General features: G+C 39.4%; 1 protein-coding gene across 4 annotated transcripts in view; it reads right to left on the bottom strand.

Moving 5' to 3' along the window:
- The window catches only part of GRB14 (growth factor receptor bound protein 14), a 118,200-nt gene that overhangs the window by 24,071 nt on the left and 67,298 nt on the right, over nt 1-26,831 (bottom strand). For all 4 annotated transcript variants that reach the window (XM_033945206.1, XM_033945207.1, XM_033945203.1 and 1 more), the window contains 5 exons: nt 26,001-26,096; nt 24,087-24,170; nt 9,165-9,281; nt 7,933-8,002; nt 7,514-7,601 (listed from right to left, as the gene is read on the bottom strand). In XM_033945206.1, the coding sequence (XP_033801097.1) occupies nt 7,514-7,601; nt 7,933-8,002; nt 9,165-9,281; nt 24,087-24,170; nt 26,001-26,096 (455 nt within the window). The remainder of the gene's footprint in view (nt 1-7,513; nt 7,602-7,932; nt 8,003-9,164; nt 9,282-24,086; nt 24,171-26,000; nt 26,097-26,831) is intronic.

Raw genomic sequence — 26,831 nt, 5'->3', positions numbered from 1 at the left:
TTACCTGCTTTTACCTTTTAACAAGAATCTAATGCTTGACAGATTGAGTGCAAATATTTCTGTTATTCCCAAGTGGGAATAAGCCAGGGAAGGAGGAGAATTTTCATATAAGAATTAACTGTTATAGCAATTATATGGATGATAAAAGGTGAATGAAGATGAACAGAGACAAAATGGCATGAAAGTTCTCTTCCATTAAAGCTTTTGAATGTAGAAGTTGAGTTAAAACCTTTGAGGTTCTTCAGTTATTTCAATCACTTTTTTTTTCAATGATAGGGTTCAACATGAGAAGAGCTATTACACGGGATAACTAGATAGCAGTGGTGCACATACAGAAAAGATAATGCATGCATTCTAGCTCAGGATAGCTAACTGCTATGAAGAAAAGAGCACAGAGAAGTTGCTTAAATGACAACCTGAAATATTTTATGGGTAATCACCTGATTTTCAAAAAGCCTATGTACAAGTTGTGGTTTAACTCAAAGACAAACTGATTTGACACTTTTGCCTATTATGAAGGGCATTCCCATACATATGTATCCCTATTCCTCGACCTTCCATTAACAGAAATATTCAGAAATTAAAAGCATGTTCTACCATATCTTATATTCCAGTTTAGAGGAGTCTTTCCAATTAATTAAAATTAATCACTATTAAGTTGTTAAGTAACTTTTTTATTTGTGTTTATATAGCTAATATGAGAACATATATGTAATTAAGTGTGGCAATAGGAAGAAATTTAAAAAAGATTTGTAACTGCTTATTGAATATGAAGGAGTAAGATTTGTAATGTTTCTGTTATCATTATGTTATGACAACCCTGATATTTAGCTTGGTTATATAATTATTTTATTTATCTAATAATTTTGTTTTGTTTTGTATTTTTTAATTAGTTAAATTGCATTAGTATTCAATTGTAATGATTTATTTAAATTCAATAAAATATTTTTGACAAAAAAGCAAAGAGGGCTCCTTTTACTAAGCTCCGGTAGTGTTTTTAGCGCACACTGCAGAGAAACTAAGGCCAACTCAATGGAGGTGTTAGCATCTAGCGCATGAAGCAATTTAGAGCACGCTAAGCGTGCGCTAAAACCACTAGCGCAGCTTAGTAAAAGGAGTCCATAGTTTTTATTATATTTGGTATTCAGCAGGTAATTTTATAACTAAGCACACAGGCAACAGTACATGCATATTTTCCCTGTAAAGGTGAAAACTTCCATTTCAAATTACCTCAGGGAATTTATACACATTCCTGCACTATTGCACATATAAATTTTCTGGGTTATTTTATGTGTACATATGAATATTTTTTAAAGTATGAATATAAATGCAAATTTCTCCCTAATCCCATCCTCAAGAACATCTCTACTCAATCAGGTAAAAGTTATGCACATACGGTTTGCATTCACATAACTTTGTGTGCATATCAGATGTGCAACGATATAAGAGCCTATTTTCACACATAGAACACTGCTTTATGCCCAGAAAGAGCTTTTTAAAAAAAATTGTTCTCCCTCTTTCACAAAAGATTATTGAATATCAGATAGTATCAGAAACAGCCTTCATATCTTTCCAACTTGGTGTTATTTTATGCCCCAAGACATTTATTACGATGTTTGAATGACAATAGGGAAGTCGTTCCTCATATCTCGAAGGCACATCTTACATCAACTAGAGATTGTGCGTTCTTTTATCTAGTTCCACGGTTATGGCATAATTTGCCCATAGATTTGAGAAAAGAAGACACCTAAAAGCGCATTTTTTTTCAATTGGCTTTCTCAAATTGAATAATTGAGTTTGGGACTGTAATCTGTATTTATATAGTGATTAATTTTTGATATGGAAAAACAATTTTTTAAACTATGGGCTCCATTTACGAAGGCGCGTTAGGGTCTTAATGTGCGGAATAGCGCACGCTAAATTGCCACTTGCGCTAGCTGTTACGCCTCCTTTTGAGCAGGTGGTAGATTTTTGGCTAGCGTGTGCTATAGCATGCGCTAATCTGGTATGTGTGCTAAAAAGCTATATATTAATTATGGTTTACTGCAATTTGATTGTCTGTTTTTATTAGAATTGCTTTTAGAATTAGAATTAGTATTATGGAGATCTAGATTGCTTAGATTTTAGGATTTAAAAAATTTAACTTTTGCTTTTACTCTTTTCTATCCTATTTTTTAAATGGAGTTCTTTTCTTGATGAATGTGTATTATATATTGTACGCCGCTTGGATCCTTTTTTAGGCTGTTATGTGGTATAGAAAATTTTTAATAAATATATAACACTAGTGTTTAAGCCCGTTAGATTAACGGGTGCTAGAATAGATGTGCAATCTTAATATTTTATTAAATTTACTGAAAACTTAGCGTGAGAGCTTTAAAATGCTCTCCCCTCCCCAAGCAACAATGCATACAAACATGTAGAGCAAAGTTTCAACTATCTAAAAACTCCATCAACTGAACATAACAGACATACTTCCCAGACAACATAATAAACCCTAGTCTTTAAGGCCGTTACATTAACGGGTGCTAGAATAGATGTGTGTGTCTGTCTTTCTCATTCTCCCCTTGGCCGCTGTCTGTCTGTCTATGTTTATTTGGTTTTCTCTCCTTGGACACTGGCTGTCTCTCCTTAGATGCTGGCTGTCTCTCCTTGGACGCTGGCTGAATGTCTTCCTTTCTGTCTGTCTCACTGGCCCCCTGTGTGTCATTCTTTGTGTCTGTGTCATTCCCCCGCCCCTCCAGAGCAAAGCTTTCTGCCCCCAGCATACCCCTTCCCCCAAAGCAGCCCCCTTTTCCTCTCCCTGACTGTCTCTCCATGGCCCCCTTCTGTCTTCCCCCCCCCTCCGAGCAAAGCTGTCTGCCCCCCAGCAAACCTTTCCAACAAAAGCATCCCCCTGTACCTGCAGCACCGGCACGACACCCTTCAGCCAATCGTGAGTGCTCAGAGCGCGAGAGGGAGCGGGGCCTGCAGCTTCTTCGGCGTCGGTGAGGAAGGAGAGGTTGGGCCAACTCTCCGCAGGGGCTTTGTGGACAGTCTTCTGCGGCTCGAAGCCCTCCTCCCAGCAGCCACTTCCAGCAGCACTCCGTACTGCCTTCCTCCCGCCGCCCAGAGTAGATGTCTGTATGTCTGGTTTTTTTTTATTTGTCTCTCTCTCCTTGGACACTGTCTGTCTGTGTCTCTTCCTGTCCCCTGTCTGTCCGTCTTTCTTTCTGTCTGTCTCCCTGGCCCCCCTGCTTGCCAAAGTAGCCCCCTTTCCCTCTCCCCTGTTCTGCAATGCCTACCTGCTCCATGGCCCCCTTCTGTTCCTCCCCCACCTGATTGCTGTCTGCCCCCAGCACACCCCTCCCCCCAAAGCAGACCCCTTTCCCTCTCCCCCTATTCTGCAATGCCTATCTGCTCCATGCTGTCTGCACTCAGAACAACCCTCCCACCAAAACAGCCCCCTTTCCTGCCTGCTCCATGGCCCTTCTTTTTCCTCTTCCCCTCCCTCCATCCATGGTTCCTGCTACAGCTGCCACTCCTATTTAAAGGGGCCTGCTGAGGTTCGCGGCCACCTGTAGCGAACCTCGCAGGCCGCTGTCCACCTCAGTACCATGTTCCCTCTGACGCAATTGCGTCAGAGGGAACGTGCTACCATGTGGAGAGCGGCCTGCGAGGTTCGCTACAGCCGGCCGCAAACCTCAGCAGGCCACTTTGAACATGAGCGGTAGCGGTTGTTGCGGGAGGGGGGGTGGAGTCAGCGACGTGCAGGCTGCTGTGAAGAGGAGCGGCAGCAGCGGCAGGACCATGAGCCGGGAGTGAGCTGTTCGGCTTCCCCTATCTGGGGAAACCGCCGTGCAGAAAATGGCAGCGCCATGTCGAGGAGAGCAGGGAGTGAGTTTTCCCCTATCTGGGGAAATCGCCGTGTCGAGGAGAGCAGGTAGTGAGTTTTTCCCTATTTGGCGAAACCGCCGTGTCGAAAATGGCATTGCAGGAGAGCAGGGAGTGCCGCCTTGTAAAATTTGTCAGCTGCGCGTGGGACCGTAGTAAGCGCGGGACATGCTGCACTCTTGGCGGCCACGGACCTACGGATCATGAAAGCATGCCGATAAGAGTGCGCATGCGCCGCCTACGGTTTTATTATATTAGATAAGCATTTAAATAAATCTAAACTGACATTTTTCACCAAGATTCCTATGCTGTTCCTAAGCATCTGCACCAACGTGAACCTGGTAAATGCTTGCATACAAACATGTCAATTTATGATGTAATTGCCAATGAAATGTAGAACTATTTAATCTGTTTTTTCAAAACAGGATTTCAATATTCTATCCTACTGCTCCTAGCTTTCGTGGAGTCCGAGTGACTGTTGGATCTGCGATGTAGGCGTAGCTGCACATGGAAGTGAGTCTGGTGACATCATCAGACAAGAACCCTATCATGGTACCTGGCTGCAGTTGTGTGCCTGAGGAGACATGGTTTAAGGGACATATCTGACCCCTTTGGAGCCTCTTCAGAGCTGAGTCCAAGAACGTTGGTTCTTTCATGTCATGGAGGAGTGCAGGATTAATGATGTGGAAGCAGGAGTTGGGCATGTCTCTCAGCTGAAATGCCCCATGGATCAACATATCAGAATGGTAAGTGGAGCTGCTTCTGTTGGACCTAGTTTTATGTCTCCTGTTGAAGCTTCTTTCTCATTGGGTGTACAGACCCCACCTTCCCAACCTGCGGCAATATTACTCTGCTGCTGCATCTGCTTTAAAGCCATTTGGTTTGGCTCCATGATACCTATCCTCCCAATTTAAGTTATATAAATTGAATAAAAATACTTGAAATGACTTTGTTTATGTAAAAGTTTGTCATTATAAGAGATTTCTAGATAAGACTTTTGCTTTCCAGTTAGGAAAAATGAATTCCTGGTTAAGCACTCTTTTTTTTTAAACTTTATTTACGTACTTTTTAATGTCAACAAAAAGTGCAATACAATTTACATACATATAATAATAATCAAATAAGCACTTATAAACAATCAGAATCTATACAAAAAATAAAATTTCTTCTCCCATCCAACATTACCATCAGGAATAATATCAAAACAAAAGATATACCCCATCCCGCTCCCACCCCCACCCCCACCCCCTGGATGTGTAGGTGAAAAACGACGGAAAATAAAGATAAAGGGAAACTATAACAAATCTACAAAAGACGTCAATGGGCCCAAAACCAATTTGAATATCTTATTATGCCCCTGGTTAAGTATTCTGATTCCATAAATGCACTCATATTATGCCTTCAGAAAGTTGTTGAAAATTTATTTGTTTGATAAGTTTGTAGCATGATCATTGTTCTAACCCTATTTACATGTATGTTTCACTGACTGTACAGTCCTTGATTGTGAACTGCCTGGAACTCATGGTTGGGCGGTATACAAAATAAAGATTATTATTATTATGACATTTACGTTGAAACCTTTGCCTTTATCTGATCTTGTCTGTAATGTAGATTTTAAGCTTTTGTGTGTGTTCAAAGATTGTGTATGTTAATTTGTGAACCACTTTGGTTAAAAGTGGAATAAAAATGTTTTAATTAAATAAATAAATAAATAATAAATGAGGGCAGTTTGGCCTCCAGATATCTTGTTTTGTCTGGTGGTACTTCTCTTATTTCTGCTCAGAAAGTGAGTGGCAATAAACCTTTACCTACTCCTGTTAAATTTATTTCTGCTACAGAATTCAGATCTGCTTCTGTTTCCAAATGCAGCTGAGGTGACTTGGAAACCTATTTGGAGTTAGATAATGCTGAGCAGGGTAATTTGGCTCAGTTGTATAAAATTTTCAAAGAAGCTTCAGCTAAGATTTCTGAGCATGATAAGAAAATTTCTGATGTTGGGGAGCTTCTAACTAAAACTGAATTTCAGTGCTCTGTAATGCTTCAGCTGTAAAGGATAGTTTATCTACTAATTTGCATTTAGAGACATTGGAGAGTGTTACCGGGACAAATAATTAAGAATACTTAATTTTCCTGTTACACATGAGTTATCACCTTTTGAGGGTTTCAAAATATATCAGAGATGTTCGGCAATATCCCATGCCAGATACTGTGGCTGCAATTAATGCTTATTATTTGCCTAAGGCTCCAGAATGATTCATCAAGAAGGTGCCAGGGATTCAATTAGTTTGCCCAATAGCTTATATCTCTCCAAGTTTTGGGAATCATCTCAGGATTTGATTACTAAGGGATCCTTTAACTAAAACTTAGCATACTAAATGCAGGGCAGATTCGGAGCACATCCCTTGTATTTACAACACAGGCTTTGCACTTGCTCCACATTAACAATTGTTTGTGTGGCAAGTACATAATATATAGCACTTCAGTGAAAAGGTCCCTTGGTAACACCAAGTTGATTTATATGAGTTTTTTTTAAATGAGATTATTAAATTGGATGGATGCATTATTGCCACCAAGTGGGCTACTGACCCCTGGCAACACACACAATGAAGAATCTAGCCAGTGAAGTTTAATGGCAGAATACAGAAGTGGTTTACCATTGCCTTCTCCCAGGCAGTGTATGGCTCCACTATGTCACTGCTGCCTAACATGGGACCCCTCAGCTTGGTATTCCCAGGTGGTCTCCCATCCAGGTACTAACCAGGCCTGACCCTACTTAGCTTCCAATAGTAAGAGTGGGCCTACCCAGGGCAGCCAAGCCGTAGGCTGATATTTAAATTAAGGGGGAGGTTATCAACATGAGCTACTGTTATGTTGTGTTATTTTGCCACAATTATTACATAGGGTCTTTGACCCTGATTCTATAAGTGACACCTAGCTTCTAGGGGCTGTTCATTGCAATTGTCAAATCATCCACTAGGCGTTGTTTATAGAATCACGCCTAGCGGTACCTACACAGTCTTAGGCACCGGTAGATATTGAAACCTAATGCACACTTCATTTATGCTAGGGTTTTCTTGGTCTAAATGAGTGTGCCTAAGTCAAGCCATAGCCCAAAAATCCACCCAGGATCCACCCCTAACCACACTCGTACTTTCTAGTAGATGCCTACCAGCTAAGTATTTTTAATTGTTTTTGTTATTTCTTTTTAATGGCACTTTTTAATTAACAGTGCTGATTAAACTAATTAACAAATTTATATTAGGACCTTAAATCAGCTAGGCCTGCCAATCTAGGCATGTAACTTCAGGCACTATTTATAGAATATGGGCTTTATTGTGTAAAATGGGACCCTGTGCAAAATTAACCTAACTTGTGGTAAAATAGCCTGACTTTATAGTAGCCCATGTAATCATGAAATACCATAAATCAACATTTTAAAGTTATCTGTGTGAATAAAAGCTAATAGAAACTGAATAATTCCAATCATCTTTTGCATGGTTTCCCCACTCTAGTAACTGTGATCAGGAAAAAAATGCACCTGGATTCCAGCTAGTTGCAATCATATCATGCCTCCCAAACCTTTATTCACATGCACTAACCAACATTGTTAGCTGGAACAAACTTTAGAAAAACTGCAACTCACCCATCTATAAGTCCTTGCTGTAAAATTAATTTCTGTGCTTCATTTCTGGAAATTTTATGATGAAACCACGGCTGTGATATGTGTATAGCTAGAGAAATCACATTGATACATTTAAATATTTCTATTTTGGTATTGAAAATTTATCAAATGCTTAAAAATTCAAACTGCATGTCATTCATGCACGAAGAAGTTATATTACTTACTACTACCACTGGCCTGCTTCTCTCTATATAATTCAGCAGTGAAATGCACATTCTATGAGTTAATGCATGTTTCAAATTATGTTAAAATAAAATCATTGTACTCAATTATGATAAATTCTATGACAGACGAGCCGAGCGCTCTAATGAAATTTTATCATCAGCTTTGAATTTACATGTGTCACTCAATTCCATTTTACAACACATAATTGGATTTACCTATGTTTGCCATCGAACTTTGAGATGTAGCAGGGCTCCCATGTGCATTGAGACGTGTGCAGCTCTTCTTCTGTTATGGAAAAACAGCGCAGTTTCATTTTTCATGACAAAATCAATTGAAACAGGACTCAGGGCCAGATTCTATAAATGGCGCCTAAATGCGCATACATTGAAGGTGCCGCTCAGCACAGTTGTCAAACTGCTAGACATCGTTTATAGAATCCCGCCTAACGGTGCCTAGGCATGCTTAGGTGTCGCTAGGCACTTGTATATTAGGCCAGGTTTTACCGGGCCTAATTTACAGGCACCTAACTTGGATGCCTAGTGATACCTAAATCAACCACACCTATTCTCTGCCCCTAACTATGCCTACTTTACAGGTAGGCACTGGAGGACACCTCTACTTAGGCATCAATAGGCCAATAAATTGGTAATTTATTTTTTCATTTTTGATTGGCTAAAAAAACAGCACAGTCATATACCATGCTGATTAAGCAAAAAAAAATTTTTTAAGTTGTGTCTGGTTCCCAAAGTGAGAGGTTATTCACCCTCTCCAAGGTAGAGACGGCACTCTCTAAAGTTAAAAGGGGATAGATTCCGTACAAATGTAAGGAAGTTCTTCTTCACCCAGAGAATGGTAGAGAACTGGAATGCTCTTCCGAAATCTGTTATAGGGGAAAACACCCTCCAGGAATTCAAGACCAGGTTGGACATGTTCCTGCTAAACCGGAACAAACGCAGGTAGGGCTGGTCTCGGTTAGGACACTGGTCTTTGACCTGGGGGCAACCGCATGAGCAGACTGCTGGGTGCGATGGACCACTGGTCTGACCCAGCAGTGGCAATTCTTTTTTTTTTTTTTTAATTTAACACATTTTCACCATTATCATTTTTACAGATAATAATAAAGAAAGGAAAAGTTACAGAAAAATAAAATATTTCAAGTATTATTCACTGTCTCCTCTAGTCCACATAATGGGAGAATATATCCTGATATTAACTAATCAATATATTCAATCATAATCATGATCAAAAAAATCAAATATTTATGGTGCATCATAAATCTAAACCAAACTAATATTAATTCAGAAGCAGCGGCAATTCTTACGTTCTTATGTCGCTAGGTGGCTATAATTAGAGCACCTAGCGGCACCTAATAAGATGTCCTTTATAGAATCTGACCCTAAATGTTTACAAACAGAAGACATGAAACAATGCAGATATGATTCTGTACCCGCCATGATAAGCCTTCTTCAACAGCAACAGAAAGGGCTTCTGTAGGATTGTCGATAACTCTGCTTTTATGTCCTGAAAAGTCCATTGCCACTAATGAATTTTCAGATATACTTCTCTTCAAAGATAGATGCCATAAGAAAACACCGATGAGCCATTAGAAACAAAACATAATGAATACATACCAATTAATTTATATTATGAACTATATAATAAAACAGGATAATATCAAGCACATGATAAATCTATAATAATATCTATTAGACAGTTTTACATAGGATCTTTAGATTGACCTGAGGAATACGTTTCTGACCTTGAAAAGCCATTTAAAACATATATTAAGGTAACAGAATGAAAAAATTATGATCTTAGGGGAGGGTTTTAAGGGTTTTTAAAAAAAATATCTACAGTAATTATTAAGCTATGAAGTGGCAATTATGCAACACATTATCATAGATTGGGAATGCTGGGATGTGACCATTTCTGACCTATTATAAATGGATTCAAAGTACAAATCACAAAGGAACACAAAAAAAGCACAAAGGGCCTTCAAGTTTTGGGCAATCCTGCTTTAATTAGAAAGCAGAACCTATGTGGTGAAATCAGTTTTTTGTGGCACCAGATTAACTGTTAGTCTGAGTGTGTTTCCTTTTCACCAGTTTGGACAAAAATTTTGTTCATTGAATATTTTGATCTTTTATACTGAATTAAAAGACCTTCCGACCCCTGATGCAGGCAGAGACGCCGAAACACAGCCTGTGTCGGGTCCATCATTAAAGCAAGATTACCTAGAATTTGTACCTATGGAGCCTTTTAATCAAATAGGGAAAAGGCCACAGGAAATACAAATGATTTTTTCTAAATATGTGGTCCCAAGCACCTATGTTAAAAAGCTATACTTAAAAAAAAAAAAAAAAAAATCACCATCATGAAGGGCTTTACCACTATCAGTACAGATTATTGCCTTTACAAGAGCAAGTGCTGCATTTTACAAAAGTACTAAAAGGTTTTGACAAAATAGAGCAAGAAGCATCATTATTGACGTTGTCAAATGTGACTCGGACGAGAGGTCATAGACTGAAATTGAGGGGCGACAGACCCAGGACAAATGTCAGAAAGTTCTGTTTTACACAGCGAGTGGTGGACGCTTGGAATGCTCTCCCGGAGGATGTGGTGACGGAAACCTCCATTATGGGATTCAAGTGCAAGTTGGATGCACACTTCCTTGCAAATCACATTGAAGGATACGGGAAAATAAGGTCTTCATCAGGGAACACCTAGGTCATAAACAGGGAACACCTGGATTGGCCTCCGCGTGTGCGGGTCACCGGACTGGATGGACCAAAGGTCTGATTCAGTGGAGGCATTTCTTATGTTTCTTATGTTCTTATGGTCAATTTTCAAAGGACACATATATACACAGCTTGATATATGTAATTATAACTCTTCTGTTGTAGCCTGGCCTAATATACCAGTGCCTAACTTGAGTTAAGCTCCGCTAGGTGTGATTCTATAAATGGCACCTAACTTTAAATGACATGCAGTAAACACTGTTTTCCTAGGCACCTACTGAGTTAGGTGCCTGTTTTTAGAATCAGGCCCTATGGCCCGAATTCTGTAAATGGTGCCATTATCAGCTGCCGCCTAAATAAAAGGCTGCCAATTGCATGTCAATCGTACAATGGCGCTGTTTGCAGAATCATGGCCACATTAAAGGTAGGCGCCATAAATGTAGGCCTGAGTTTTAGAGACCTATGTTTCCAGCATCTACTTTTCACAAGCGGTGCCTTAAGATGCCTAATACTACTTCCGGTATTAACCACACTTACATATTAGGCGTCATAAGGCTCCTCCGTAGGTGGTATAACAATGGCCTTTTTGGAGGCACCCTTAGGCACCTTTGGTTTTTTAAAAAAATTGACTTTTAATTAGAGCATCAACCAATTAAGTTAGGCAGTGGTAGAGCACCTACTACCACCTAACTTCAAGCACCGTTTTTAGAATCAAGTCCTTTGTGTGTCCTTTGTGTGTCTTTTATGTGCTTCAATTTTGTGTGGTGAGAGCCTGTGCTATAACATCTAAGTACCCAGATTCTTTTATAGAATTCTAGCAAGACCTGACATTGGCATACCAAATATTTACTATATGTAAATTAAAGAACTGCATATTCGGTGTAGGATGGGCTGGGGTGGGCATCAATGGGAACTCCACTAATTTGAATATGAGGATGTTATTGGCCCGACTTTACAGTAGATATCCTGCAAACAACGGGATGGTTGGATAGGCTGGTGTTAGCTTGGCAGCAACTTCAGCATTTGGAACTTAGGACAATATAAGACTTTACAGTCTATAACCCAGAAATATCAAAGAAGAGACAAGTTAATTTAATGGGTATAACTTATGGGCTGACTGGATGGACCGTTCAGGTCTTTATCTGCCATCATTTACTATGTTAGGTGCCCACAGTCACACATGACATAGCTGTGGGCCTAAATAATCAGCACTGAAAGAAGCACTATTCTATAAACTGCACTTACAGTTAGGTGTGGTTTATAGAATAGCAATTATGCCTAAGATCCATGACTAAATTTAGGTGTTGCGATTTGCACCAAGGAAAACCTGGTGCAATTGCCTATGCCTAAATTTCGGTATGGATGAGCTACCCATTTTTACGTTCCCATTTTTGATTCACACATAAAATTTAGGTTCAAGCAGTGGAACTTGTTGGATGAAAGTGTGCAAGTCACAGATCAGAGGAAGCATCACCAAGCTTTTTCTACCTTCTTCACGCATCAAGATGGGCTCTGCTTCTGCCACAATGTGACCAGTCTGTTTGAGACAATTGGAATCACCTGTAACCAGAGAAAGTGGTGTCTCTTTATTGACAGCTCATCCAGGAGCATCAAAGCAGTGATGCTCCATAACGAGATCATGTACCCGTCTCTTCCAATGGCTTAGTCATTGCACCTCAAAGAGGATTACAAAAGCTTCAAGACCTTACTAGGCACCTTGAAGTATGATAAGTACAGCTGGGAGATCATTAGAGAGACTTCAAAATAGTGGCATTTCTAACAGATCTCCCAGGCAGTTTTACCAAGTTCCCTGCTCTTTGTGCCTTTGGGATAGCAGGGACACAAAGGCACACTGCTAAAGGTGGAACTGGCCACAGCGTACTGAGTTCTCTGTGGGGAGAAGCAACATCAAATGGGAACCACAGGTGAACCCCTGGAAGGTGCTGATGCTACTTCTACACATCAAATTGGGCCTAATGAAACAGTTTGTCAGAGCGCTCAATAAGGAGTTGGCAGCCTTGAAGTACCTTTAAGACATTGTACCTAATCTGTCTGAAGCAAAGATCAAAGCTGATGTCTGATCAGATCACAGATAAAGAAGGTCCTGGAATGCAAGGAATTTCCCAAGAAGCTAACTAGGAAAGAGAAAGATGCTTGAAACAACTTTTTTTGCAGTGATTTGGGGCTTCCTGGGCAATCACAAGGCCAAAAACTATATGGAGTTGGTTGAGAATCTGGTGAAGAATTCTAGTAAAATGGGCTATATGATGTCTCTCAAAGTCCATGTCCTTGATGCTCATTTTGAGATATTCAAGGAGAACATGGGAGCATACTCTGAGGAGCAAGGTGAATGCTTGGACCAGGAAATACTGGATTTTGAAACTGCTACCAAAGACAATATAATGAGTACATGATGGGAGACTGCATCTGGGGGCTGATTCATATCTTACAATTTAATCGCAAATCTCAAAAACTACTCAATTCTAAATCTGAGGTTATCATTTTATAACTTCAATATAAATACATGTTAATTGTGATTCATATGTTGCTTTTTATGATTTTATAAGAATGAAAAGATGAAAATTTGGCGTTTTCACATTTAAATAGGTAAATTGCAAAATTTGACTATCCTGGTCACAAAAGCACAGTTTTCCCTGTTTTGTTGATCTTAACTACAACCCTATTGTTTCTGTTGAAACCCTACATACTAATAAAGATGTTTTGTTTTTACTTAGCATGGAATGGAAGCTCTGTTCAGGCCCTAAGACTTAGATACTTACCCACATTATCACACTTACAAAAATCTACAAATTAATGTACATATAATCTATTTGAATGTATTAAAAAAAATCTAGAGGTAAATTTTATATAAGTCATTAAAAGTTTGATGCCAAAAAAACAGGCCACTAAACTCCTACTCCTACTACCTACGACAAATAAAATCATCTGTTTCTACTTTTCTGACACTTACTTCACCCAGATGTTGTATGCCTTTGTACTATCCCTCTTGGACTACTGCAATGGTCTATATACCAATCTACCAGCCAAGGAGCAATACCAGCTACGGAGAGTCCAAAACACAGCAGTAAGACTGCTAAAGAACCTTGACCCTTTCGACCACATCTCCCCTGCACTGAATCAGGCCCATTGGCTTCCAATACACATGTGAATCATCTTTTTTTTTTTTTTTTGTATTTATTTATCATTTTATTTATACAAATACATATACATTGCTTGTATAAGAAATAAAGAGAGAACTTCTATAAGTTTTAAAGAAGGAAGTATGTCTGGATAAATATCCATTTCATATTTAAACAAAATTCACTCTTAATCAGTCCACAATCTAGAGGAGAAGCAATTCACATTTATGAGAGGTTTTAAAGGTATAATATCAATATCCATAATTGTAGAGTTACATCTTCTTCTTACTTTACTTTGGGGGTAGTCCTACATTGCCTTCAGAGATATTTGAAATTGTTATTCCCTTTCCTTCGAGAAAAAATTGTAATTGTGAGGGTTCAAAAAATATATATGAATGTTGATCCAAAAGGATCTTACATTTGCAAGGATATCTCAATTGGTATTTAGCCCCCAATTGTATTACAAACTGTTTCAATTTGAGGAACCTCTTCCGTCTAGTTTGAGTTGCTTTTGAGACATCTGGAAACATGCTGATCTTACTATCCAGAAAGGTCACTTCTTTCAACCTGAAAAACAGTCTAAGAAGTGCCTCTTTGTCTTGTTGAAAGACAAACGCCACCACAAGAGTAGAACGACAGATTACTTCGTCCACTGAAGTTTCAAGGACTTCTGTTAAATTCAAAGGGTTAGAAAATTCAGAGGAAACTTCTGGACCAGAAGTTTTCTGTTTTGGTGCTGGCAAATAATATATCCTATGTAGAGGAGGTAGTCCGGTCTCAGGATATTTAAATATTTCTTTTAAGAACTTATAGAACATTTCCTTAGGAGGTGTTGTTAACACCTTAGGAAAATTAAGAATTCTTAAATTCAACATTTTCATATAGTTTTCAAAGTTTTCCATTTTCCTAGTAAACAGTAATCTGTCCTGCAAAATAACAGACTGAGAAGCTTGTAAACTTTGAAATTTCTGATCCAAATTTTGAACTTTTCCTTCCTGATCCTTCAATTCCTCCTGTAATTTATCCATGTGAACCATCTTTAAACAACTAATGCTAGCCTTTAAACTCCTCCACAACATGACCCCCAACTCCTTTGCAAGGAAGCTTCCAATCTACCAGTCTTAACGGCCTCTCCGATCTCAACTTGAACTTAGGCAACCCTCCTGCAAATCACCTACACCTAGAAAAGACCCAGAAGCAATTAAACTCTTACAGCATTCCTAAACCAGCAACTCCCGCCTGCCATCAGGACAATTGACAATCTCCTACCCTTCGGAAAGCAGTGAAGATACTACTATTCACAAACCAGCATGCTCCTGGTCTCAAACTATAACCAACTAAGACATGGCGTACCTGTAACATGGGGCACCTGAGACACTGTCAACTACTACTTATTTTCCTGTCTACTGTAACCATGCTGAAACCATAGATTCTCTTTAACTTGTATGACCTTAGATTCACTATATCATATGTGTTCTTAGTTTCTCCTTAACATGTGTGTTATTAATACCAGTCTAAAATTCTCTGTAACTTGTGGATCCTGATGTACATATCTTTATAACCTGTTCTGGCAAAAATGGTAGCACCTAAATGAAGCAATTGGGCATGTAAATGCAACTATTCCATAAAGCATAACATAAGAACATAAAAATAGCCTTACTGGGTCAGACCAATGGTCCATAAAGCCCAGTAGCCCGTTCTCACGGTGGTCAATCCAGGTCACTAGTACCTGGCCAAAACCCAAGGAGTAGCAAAATTCCATGCTATCGATCCAGGGCAAGCAGAGGCTTCCCCCATGTCTTAATAACAGACTTTGGACTTTTCCTTCAGGAACTTGTCCAAACCTTTCTTAAAACCAGCTACTCAATCAGCTCTTACCACATCCTCTGGCAACGCGTTCCAGAGCTTAACTATTCTCTGAGTGAAAAAAATTTCCTCCCATTGGTTTTAAAAGTATTTCCCTGTAACTTCATTGAGTGTCCGCTAGTCTTTGTAATTTTTGATGGGGTGAAAAATCGATCTACTTGTACCCATTCTACTCCAATCAGGGTTTTGTGAACTTCAAACATATCTCCTCTTAGCCATCTCTTTTCAAAGCTGAAGAGCCCTAACCATTTTAGTCTTTCCTCATACGAGAAGAGTTCCATCCTCTTTACCCTCTTGGCTCTTCTTTGAACCTTTTCCAGTGCCACTATATCTTTCTTGAGATAAGGAGACCAGAATTGAATGCAATACTCCTGATGAGGCCACACCATGGAGCAATACAGGGGCATTATAACATTCTTAATCTTGTTAACCATCCCTTTTTTAATAATTCCCAGCATCCAGTCTGCTTTTTTGGCCGCTGCCACACATTGGGCGAAAGGTTTCATCTATTGTCTATGATGATACCCAGATCCTTTTCCTGGGCGCTAACCCTCAAGGTGGATCCTAGCATCCGGTAACTGTGATTCAGGTTATTCTTTCCAATGTGCATCACTATGCATTTGTCTACATTAAATTTCATCTGCCATTTAGACATCCAATCTTCCAATTTCCTTAGGTCTGCCTGCAGTTTTTCACAGTCCACTTGAGTTTTAACAACTTTGAACAGTTTAGTGTCATCTGCAAATTTAATCACCTCACTCGTCGTTTCAATTTCCAGATCATTTATAAATAAGTTAAATAGCACAGGTCCCAGTACAGACCCTGCGGCACTCCACTGTTTACTTTCCTTGATTGAGAAAAATGACCATTTAACCCTACCCTGTGTTTTCTATCCGATAACCAATTCCTAATCCACACCTGAACTTTGCCACCTGTCCCATGACATTTTAATTTTTTCAGGAGCCTCTAATGAGGAACTTTATCAAAAGCTTTCTGAAAATCTAGCTACACTATATCAACCGGCTCTCCTTTATCCACATGTTTATACACACCTTCAAAGAAGTCAAGCAAATTAGTGAGGTAAGATCTCCTTGGCTGAACCTATGCTGGCTCCATCTCATTAAATCATGTTTGTCTACGTGTTCCACAATTTTATTTTTTATAATCATTTCTACCATTTTGCCCGGTACTGAAGTGAGGCTTACTGGTCTAAAATTTCCTGGATCTCCCCTGGAGCCCTTTTTGAAAATCAATGTAACATTGGCCACCCTCCAATCTTCAGGTACTACAGACGATTTTAGTGACAGGTCAGCAATTTCATGTTTGAGTTTTTTTAGTACACTGGGATATATCACTTTTTAACTTGTCGATTTGGCTTAGTACATCTTCAAGATTCACCAAGATTTCTTTCAGTTCCTCAGCATCATCATCCTTGGAAACAATTTCCAGTTCATGTAGATCTCTTACATCTTCTTCCGTAAAGACCGAAGCAAAGAATTCATTCAGTCTTTCCGCTATGGCCTTATCCTCCCTGAGCTCCCCTTTTGCTCCTTGATCATCCAACGGTCCCACATATTCCCCTCATAGGTTTTCTGCTTCTGATGAACCTAAAAAAATTGCTATGAGTTTTTGCCTCTTTTGCAAGTTTCTCTTCATTTTCTTTCTTAGCTGTTTTTATCAATGCCAGTGCTTGTGTTTCTTCTTATTTTCTTCATTCAGATCCTTTTTCCATTCTTTAAAGGAAGTTTTGTGGGGTTTTTTTTTAGCTCTAATAGCCTCTTTCACTTCACCTTTTAATCATGATGGCTCTCGTTTCCTCTTCTTTACACCTTTGCTGATACATGGAATACATCTGCTCTGGGCTTCCACAATGGTATTTTTAATAACATCCTTGCCTGGTTTACAGTCCTAAAAGTTGCAACTGATCCTTTTAGCTTCTTTTTAATCATTTTCCTCATTTTATCACATTCGCCCTTTCAAAAATTAAACGCCCCTACAATAGATTTCTTTTGCGATGCTACTCCTGGTATCAGCTCAAATTCGATCACGTTATGATCATTGTTTCCCAGCAGACCCAACTATGTCTTGCATTCCAGTAAGGACCAAATCTAAAATAGCACCCCCTCTTGTTGGTTCCTGGACCAGTTACTCCAAGAAGCAGTCATTTATAACATCTAGGAATTTTACCTCCTTTGCACTCCCCGATGTAACATTTAACCAATCAATGTTGGGGTAATTGAAATCAATAGAGCATAATTCAATTATCAAAGAAAAAGCAAAAATTATGTTTGACACAGTAATGATCACTCCACTGACCACTATATAGTACAATATAGAGTGAGAGAGAAACGTAGATTTTACACTAAGCTTAGTGCAAAATACTGCGTTTCTCTCTCACCCTATATTGTACTACATAGTGGTCAGTGGAGTGATCATTACTGTGTCAAGCATAATTTTTGCTTTTTCTTTGGTAATTGAAATCACCCATTATTATAGTGTTGTCCATTTCTCCAGCTTCCTTATCTCTGAAAACATAACATAAACGTTTATTTATATATCGCAAAACCTTGCAGTTCAATGTGTGTAACAATTTTTAAAAAATCAACTATACAAACACAGTAAAATACAAAATCAAACTATCAAATATTTTTTTAAACAATTAAGGGTTCCTTTTACAAAGGTGCGTTAGGGCCTTAACACGCGAAATAGCTCGCACTAAATTGCCAGCATTGAGCTGGGGTTATTCTAGAAGCGTACCGCGCGGTTTAGTGCATGGTAATTTCTTGCGTACGCTAGAAATGCTAGCGCTCCTTAGTAAAAGGAGCCCTAAGTCTTCAACAATTTCCTAAAATGTTGGTATGAGATGGCTATCAGATTACAAAATTCCTTATCCCATGTTGTGGCCTGGACAGTAATTTATGAAAAGACAGTAATTTATGAAAATATATTTTATATGAACAATCTTGTACAGATGGAAAAGAAAACAGTATAAAATTTCATAATGAATGTCTAGAATCTACAAACACAAATTGATCTACAAGATAATCTGGTGCTAGATTATGCGTCACCTTATAGCATATGCATCCAAATTTAAATATCACTCTTGCTGCAAATGGAAGCCAGTAAAGTTTTCGCTAATAAGGTGTCACTTGATCTGTCTTCTTCAAATTAAAAATTAAATGAACAGCCGTGTTTTGAATAACCTGTAATCTGCTAAGGTTTTTTTGATAGCCTGCTAAGTAAATTATGTTGCAATAATCTAAAATACTCAGAATCAAAGATTGTACTAAAAGCCCAAAAGAAGTAGTGTCAAAATAGGATTTGACTGTTTGTAACTTCCGCAACATGAAAAAACTGTTACGAACTAAGGCATCTATCTGAGTACCCATTGACAAATTCTGATCCAAATGAATCCCCAAAATTTTAATGGTGGGATTAATAGGATATAAGATTCCGTTTAATTTCAAAGTCCCCTCATTGATCTTATTAGATGGGCTAGCAAAAAAGAGTTGGATTTTATCTGAGTTGAATTTCAACTTGAACTCTGTCATCCACTGTACAACAGTAAGAATTACAGTGGATATAAATAAATAGATTGGGATGGTAGGGAAGAAATTGGAATCACAATAGTTATATCATCCACATAATTATAAAGTTGTATTCCCAAGGTTGTTAATCTAGATATATATTAAAAAAGCAATGGGGAAAGAGGAGAACCATAAGGGACACTACATAGATTACTCCACTTACTAGAAAGTGTATCATAAGAACATAAGAACATAAGCAATGCCTCTGCTGGGTCAGACCTGAGGTCCATCATGCCCAGCAGTCCGCTCACGCGGCGGCCCAACAGGTCCAGGACCTGTGCAGTAATCCTCTATTTATACCCCTCTATCCCCTTTTCCAGCAGGAAATTGTCCAATCCTTTCTTAAACCCCTGTACTGTACTCTGCCCTATTACTCCCTCTGGAAGCGCATTCCAGGTGTCCACCACTCGTTGGGTAAAGAAGAACTTCCTAGCATTCGTTTTAAATCTGTCCCCTTTCAACTTTTCCAAGTGTCCTCTTGTTCTTTTATTTTTTGAAAGTTTGAAGAATCTGTCCTTCTCTACTCTCTCTATGCCCTTCATGATCTTATAAGTCTCTATCATATCCCCTCTAAGTCTCCTCTTCTCCAGGGAAAAGAGACCCAGTTTCTCCAATCTCTCAGCGTATGAGAGGTTTTCCATCCCTTTTATCAAGCGTGTCGCTCTCCTCTGAACCCTCTCGAGTAACGCCATATCCTTCCTAAGGTACGGAGACCAATATTGGACGCAGTATTCCAGATGCGGGCGCACCATCGCCCGATACAATGGCAGGATAACTTCTTTTGTCCTTGTTGTAATACCCTTCTTGATTATGCCTAGCATTCTATTTGCTTTCTTAGCGGCTGTTGCGCACTGTGCCGTCGGCTTCATTGTCATGTCCACCATTACCCCCAAGTCCCTTTCTTGGTTGCTCTCATTCAATAATATCCCTCCCATCGTATAGTTGTACCTCGGGTTTCTGTTTCCAACATGCAATACTTTACATTTCTCAACTATCGAACTTGATAGGTATGAATTTGTAGGAAGCCTCAAAACCATTGGAGTACTTCACCAGAAATACAAATTGCATCTAAACAATTGAGCAGTTTCTCGTGTTCTACAAGATCAAGGGGTCCTTTTACAAAGGCGCGCTAGAGCCTTAACATGCAGAATAGCGTGCGCTAAAATGCCATGCGCGCTAGCCGTTACCGCCTCCTTTTGAGCAGGCAGTAGTTTGTCGGCTAGCGCACGCTATAGCACACGCTAATCAGGTGCATGCGGTAAAATCGCTAGTGCGCCTTCGTAAAAGGACCCCCAAATGTACTATTTAAGTTGAATACTCAGTATGCCCCTGAAATGCCCAGGTCTCTCCCATGTTAACAACCCCATTGCATCTGTGCACGAGAGAAGTTAGATACGCTGTATACAAAACAGGGTCATGTGTCTTATGTATGCAAATTAGTGCCAATTAGTGATTATTAATACCAATTATTGGCATTTGTCAATTAAGGCCCCCTTTTATCAAGCTGCATTAGAGTTTTATATTGCGGGCCACTGCAATAATAGTTCCGATGCTCAAACAAATTCTATGAACGTTGGAACTGTTGCCGCAGCATCCTGCAATAAAAAACCCTAACACAGCTTGATAAAAGGGGGCCTTAGTTAGGGTTAACATTTTTCTCCGGGAAACCCTGGACACATGACCTCACCCCAGTCTGCTTCCAGCTCCACCCCATTCTGCCCCAAGTCCCGCCCCACACAAAGCCTCCTCTCTTCTTCTGGACAAGCTCCAGCCATGTCTAGAGTGCCTTGAGCATGCGCGGATGTGTGTGACGTCATCCGCATTTGCTCAGATACCCTCCAGATGCGGCCAGAGCTTGTTGGGGCATTCCAAAATCCATTCAAATGCTGGGTTTTGGGAAGTCCGTCCAGGAGCCTGGACAGTCCTCTAAAAAGAGAACATGTCCGGGTTTTGCCAGACATCTGGTAACCTTAGCCTTAGTGCCTATTAGTTAATTGTGTTACATGCACAACTGGCCCTGTATTATAACTGTGTACCCAATTATGATCTTAATTTTGGACACCATAGTACATCCTAATACACAAGACCATACCCAATCCAGAACCCATTAGCTACCATCTCTATCTCACCTCCCCAGGGGTACAACAATCCAAGCAGTCACAAAAGTCAGCAAACCCACTATCAAAACATTCAACCTTGCTAGACAATACCTAGCTAATACCCGGTTCATAGACAACAGCGCGAAAGACAAAAGCGTGCGCCGACAATTGAGCGCAGCGTGCGCCGCCGCTCCGCTCTAAATTACAGTTTTTAGGGGCCCCGACGGGGGGTTTTGTTGGGGAACCCCCCCAGTTTACTTATTAGACATCACGCCGGCGTTATGGGGGGTTTGGGGGGTTGTAACCCTCCACATTTTACTGTAAACTGAACTTTTTCCCTAAAAACAGGGAAAAAGTGAAGTTTTCAGTACCCCCCCCACAACGCCCCCACAACACGGCGCGATGTCTATTAAGTAAAGTGGGGGGGTTCCCCCCACACACCCCCATCGGAGCACTAAAAATAGTAATTTAGAACGGCGCGCGCTGCGCTCAATTGTCTGGGCGCGCCTTTGTCCCGGCGCGCTTTTGACCTGACACCCTACTACCCATCTTCTGGAAACAAACTTTGCTTGATTCTAGTGAGATGTAGCCTCTTGGTTCCAGCCTGGTTACCTGATGACTTGCAGCACTGTTTGTTTATGCTGTGAATGTCATTTTTTAAAAGTTGTTTCATATAATTTCTAACCCAAAAAGAGAAGATTAAACTATAATTTAAGGGTTTATTCTAGTGTTGTTAATAGCTCTAGGGCAGGGGTGTCAAAGTCCCTCCTCGAGGGCCGTAATCCAGTCGGGTTTTCAGGATTTCCCCAATGAATATGCATTGAAAGCAGTGCATGCACATAGATCTCATGCATATTCATTGGGGAAATCCTGAAAACCCGACTGGATTCCGGCCCTCGAGGACCGACTTTGACACCTGTGCTCTAGGGCATGATCTAACCTCAAACCATAACTTTTGGTTCAGAAGCTTCTGCTTTTCAGGAATAACTATTCTGCCCCTTGGAAGGGTGACTTTAGACAGCAATTCTAACAGTTGAAATCAGTGCTACAGGTTCAAAATGCATCAGGATGAGAATGTCAGAAATCCATGAGTGGCCTATAGTCTCCCCCTCCTCGAACTTAGATTTTTTTTGTACCATATTTCTGGTACAAATATTCTGGAACCCATGTTAATTTTTTTTCCTTGTAGAATTCTTGGACTTGCAATCCTAAATCCTTTCGTGAAATCCCCAGTTTCTATGATACTATTAGGATTAGCCAAGAGGGGTTTTTTTTAGGGGGGGGCGGCATCTGCAGCTACCTCTCTCTGTCAGTTCTCATAAGTTTATCCATACATGTATAACTTTATCATATCTATCTATCTATCATCTATAAAGTTTTTTTTTACCATCACATCATAAGATCTAATTAGAAGTCAAGACCCTCAAAGTTTCAAGTTTATTCTGACTTGATATATTGCTTTTACATACCAAATCGGTTTACAACTTTACAAATTAAAAATTAATTAAAAACCTGGGGGATAGACAAACAAACCAATACTGACAATTAGGACACTCCTCGAGTCCTGACTCTACCAGACCCACCCAAAGGTTGAAATTATCCTTCCGGTATTCGCTATACAGGCAAACTGGGAAAATCCCTTCTCTTCAGAATCACAGGTCTTTGGAACGACCTTACTACTCCGCTGCGGAACCTGGGCTCCCTTCAATTATTCCGCAAGCAACTGAAAACCTGGCTTTTCACTAAAATGTAATTCTATCCCCCCTTACTCTTCTCTTTTATATAAGTTCATGTAAACCTTTTTTTTCCCTATATTCTTCCTATATTTTAAGTTCTTGTAAACCGTGCCGAGCTCCACAACATCCCTGGAGATGATGCGGTATATAAATTTAAGGTTTAGTTTAGAAACAAAAGAAAAAAGGGGTAAGGGTGCAATATTGGGGAAAAAAAAGGAAAGGGTGCAGGAAAAAACGATGGGGAGAGGAAATGTCAGGAACAGGAAATGTCTTCGCATTTTTCTCTCTTCCCCCCACCCCTTACTGATTGTAAATCTCATAAGCATCTTTGAAAAGAAAAGTTTTCAGATTGATTTTAAAATTGTTTAAATTAGTTTCTTGCCGGATTGTTAGGGGAAGGGCATTCCAAAATGTGGATACAACTACTGAGTAAATGGCTTTTCGTGTTGTATCATAAAATAGCTGTCTGATAGAAGGAATACTTAGGAGATGTAGTTTAGAAGATCTCAGTGACCTTGAGGATTCATAAGGGATTACGGTAAAAGCCTGTCAATGAACATGGAGGAGATCTTGCCTGTCAGCACTGTACCAAAGACCGTGCAAGTGATGTGGTCACACAAGATGCAAATATATAGACAGGTGCAAAATTTGCTCCCAACTCACTGTGTTTTCTCATTGGCAGTAGTGAAGAAGGCAGGGTAGAGGGGCCCCAGTGGGTGAGTTACCCAGGGCAGGTTTATAGTTCTGTACTGTCCCGTTCCCTATTTCATTTTATCATTCTTGCTCACTCATGAAAATAGGATAAAAATGCCTAATGAAATGCTTTATTTTAAATATATATTTAATATATTCAAATTGGTTTGGGGTCCATTGACGTCTTTTGTAGATTTGTTATAGTTGCCCTTTATCTTTATTTTCTGTTGTTTTGCACCCACACATCCAGGGGGTGGGTGGGAGCGGGAGGGGGGTATATCTTTTGTTTTGGTATTATTCCTGATGGTAATGTTGGATGGGGGAGAGAATTTTATTTTTTGTATAGATTCTGATTGTTTATAAGTGCTTATTTGATGATTATTATTATTATTTGTATGTAAATTGTATTGCACTTTTTGTTGGCATTAAAAACGAAATAAAGTTTAAAATATATATATATATTTAAAACATAGTAGATTGTTAACTAATATCTAAGGAAATACAACATACCATAGGTGATACCATAGGTGAGAGAGCGCCAGAAATATATCTGTTTTGCAATTCCATATAATTCTGATACAACTGCATCCCATGCTAAAAAACAAAACAACAAAAAAGATTTAATTCAGTACCATGCCAATTTCTCTTTGTAGGACAAAATAACCCAACAGCTTTTCCCATGTTAAGTCCTAATTTGATCAAATCTGAAAACATAGCAATATGAAATGGTGCAATATAATGCCTGGAAATATTTTAGCAGCCCTATGTTGCCCTCTAGTGAAAATGTTTGTTATTTTTCATAGTTCCCATTCAGGATTTTCCTGTGTTCTTTCCCTGTGTTCTACCTCTAGAAAACCTACTCAGTGAACAATTCTGTTTTTAATACAACTGATAATGAATTTTCCATTAAATCAACTCATATTTCTTTAGCAACGTGCAATTGGGTTCATTACTGCTGTGAAGCATACCTGGGAAAAACAGAGAATGTTGAATGTAGTCTATAGAAAAAGAAATGAACTCCCTTTCTTTTCATTTCAGACTGGATATAGGGTCTTATTCAAAGAGTATATTTTTCCATTCTTTAGCATAGTTCTTCCTTTGTATTCAGTATATTCTTTTTTTTATTATTAATTCTTTATTCGTTTTCAAATTTACAATAAGTGTAACAATATATCCAAACAAATTAACAATAAATATAACACTTAATAATCATCAATGGTACAAATAATATGCTCTTATCTCCCACCTTTCCCACCCTTTCTTATCATATAATCAATACCTTATACAATATGTAATAATAAATTTACCCTCTCCTCCCCCCCTCACAATCAAATTTGTAAATTTAAGGGAAAAAATAAAATAAAATGTCAAGAACGAATTCAAGAACGAATAATATTCAAAATCACTTCTGATTACAAAAACTGACTGCTCCAAATGCAAATAAAATATGAGTACTGTGGCATTTTGCATAGACTTTCATCAAATGTAGTTGGAGGTGTAGGGTTGGGGCGCAATTTAGAACTGTATGAAAGACCAGCTCAACCACTGGGCAGATTAAGGGGCCTTTTACCCAAACCACACTAAATGTGGCCTGTGCTATGTTTAGCATGGGGGTTTCCCATGTGCTGAGGTCATAATTAGCATGGCTATAAAATGCTCACATTTTCCATTTTTGCAATTATGGCACGCACTAATCTTCCCATCGGTTCAGTATATCGCAAACTGTGTGCCTCCTGAGATTTCAGGTGTGCCGAGGTACACTGGGGAAGAGGAGAGGTGTCGGTGCCGTTGTGAAGAGAGGCACGTGAAGAGAGGCACGTCCTGCAAACAATCTCCCGACGCCGGCACCACCTCTCTCTGCCTGCCCTTCTCTCCAGCGCAGGTCCTTCTCTCGGCCCGTTTGAAGGGCCTTTGCACATGTGCTGACATTGACGCGCTGACGGCACGCATGCAGGTGATGTCGGCACACCGACACCAGAGCACTTCCGGGTGCTTCGAGCCGGGGGCACTAGGTTTAGTGTGCCCCAGCTTGAAAAAGTTTGTGAGACACTGCATTAGTGCATGGGCATTAGCACGTGAGCCCTTAACTAGTAGGTGTTAAGGGCTAACACGCTAACCACATACTAATTAATGTTAGGAGTCTCTACTCTCCACCCACAAACACCCTCTAGCACTACAAAATAAACAGCAAATTGGGTTTCAAAAATAGGGAATTGGAAGCATTTGGCGAGAAAAATGTCCATCTGCCCCTTTATGCCACTTTTTGGGTGTATTTCTTTTTTTGAAAATGAGCCCCATAGTATAGTAGTCAAATTGTTCTATTTGAGGGTAATTTTATAAAACAGTTCAGAGAAAAGGGATTAATCTTGATTAGAAATATTGTTACACATAAATAAGAGAAAAGGATCTCAGAATAGATATTACCTTAAATAGTCGAACTGCTGTCACCCAGCAGGTCCTACTCTTTTCATCCTCAGCACAGAGCAGTTTCAGGTCCTTTGTTTCTCCTGTTTTGTTAGGCTAGAAGGCCACAGCACATTTTTTAGCATTAAGTCATATCTTGAAGATAATACCTGTTGAAATAAAAGCTACTAAAATTCTCCTATTTGAAAGTATACAGATTTAAAATTCTATAACTGCCCATGAAAATGAGCACCATACTAATTATTTTGGAGGATGTCTTTGTTGGTAAAACCATATATAAAGGGTTCTATATTTATATACCCTTATCCAGATATCTACACTAGTTCGCTGGCAGGTTGTTGGCAGGTCTGTTTCATGATTTTCTGCACCACTGTCTGGATAGTAGCGCTGAAATCTTATTGATTTTATTTACGTGCCCTTATAAACCATTTTCCTGATCCAAATAGGCCATTCAAAATTATTCACAAGCATAAAATACAATAACAGAGCAGAAAAAATAAATAAATAATAAAACAAAAATAACCAGTCATAAACAACTTACTTCAATCCAACATTCTAACGTTGATATACCTACAGTATATTGCCTTAGTAAAATAGATTTAGGCCCTCTTTTTCTAAGGTGCGCTAACTGATTAGCGCGCGCTAATCGATTTAGCGCATGCTAAACGCTAACGCGTGCATGTTAGTCTATAGAGGCGTTAGCGTTTTGTGCATGCTAATTTGATTAGCACGCTCTAATTGGTTAGCGCACCTTAGTAAAAGAGGGGGTTAAAGTAGGCATCTTTTTGGTTTTATCATATTGCTTTCCTGTTATAAAATTGGTTCCTACTT

The sequence above is a fragment of the Geotrypetes seraphini genome, chromosome 5 (assembly GCF_902459505.1).
Source record: "Geotrypetes seraphini chromosome 5, aGeoSer1.1, whole genome shotgun sequence".
Classification (NCBI taxonomy): domain Eukaryota; kingdom Metazoa; phylum Chordata; class Amphibia; order Gymnophiona; family Dermophiidae; genus Geotrypetes; species Geotrypetes seraphini.
The sequence above is the reverse complement of the archived record's forward strand: the minus strand, read 5'-3'. Positions and strand labels throughout refer to the sequence as shown.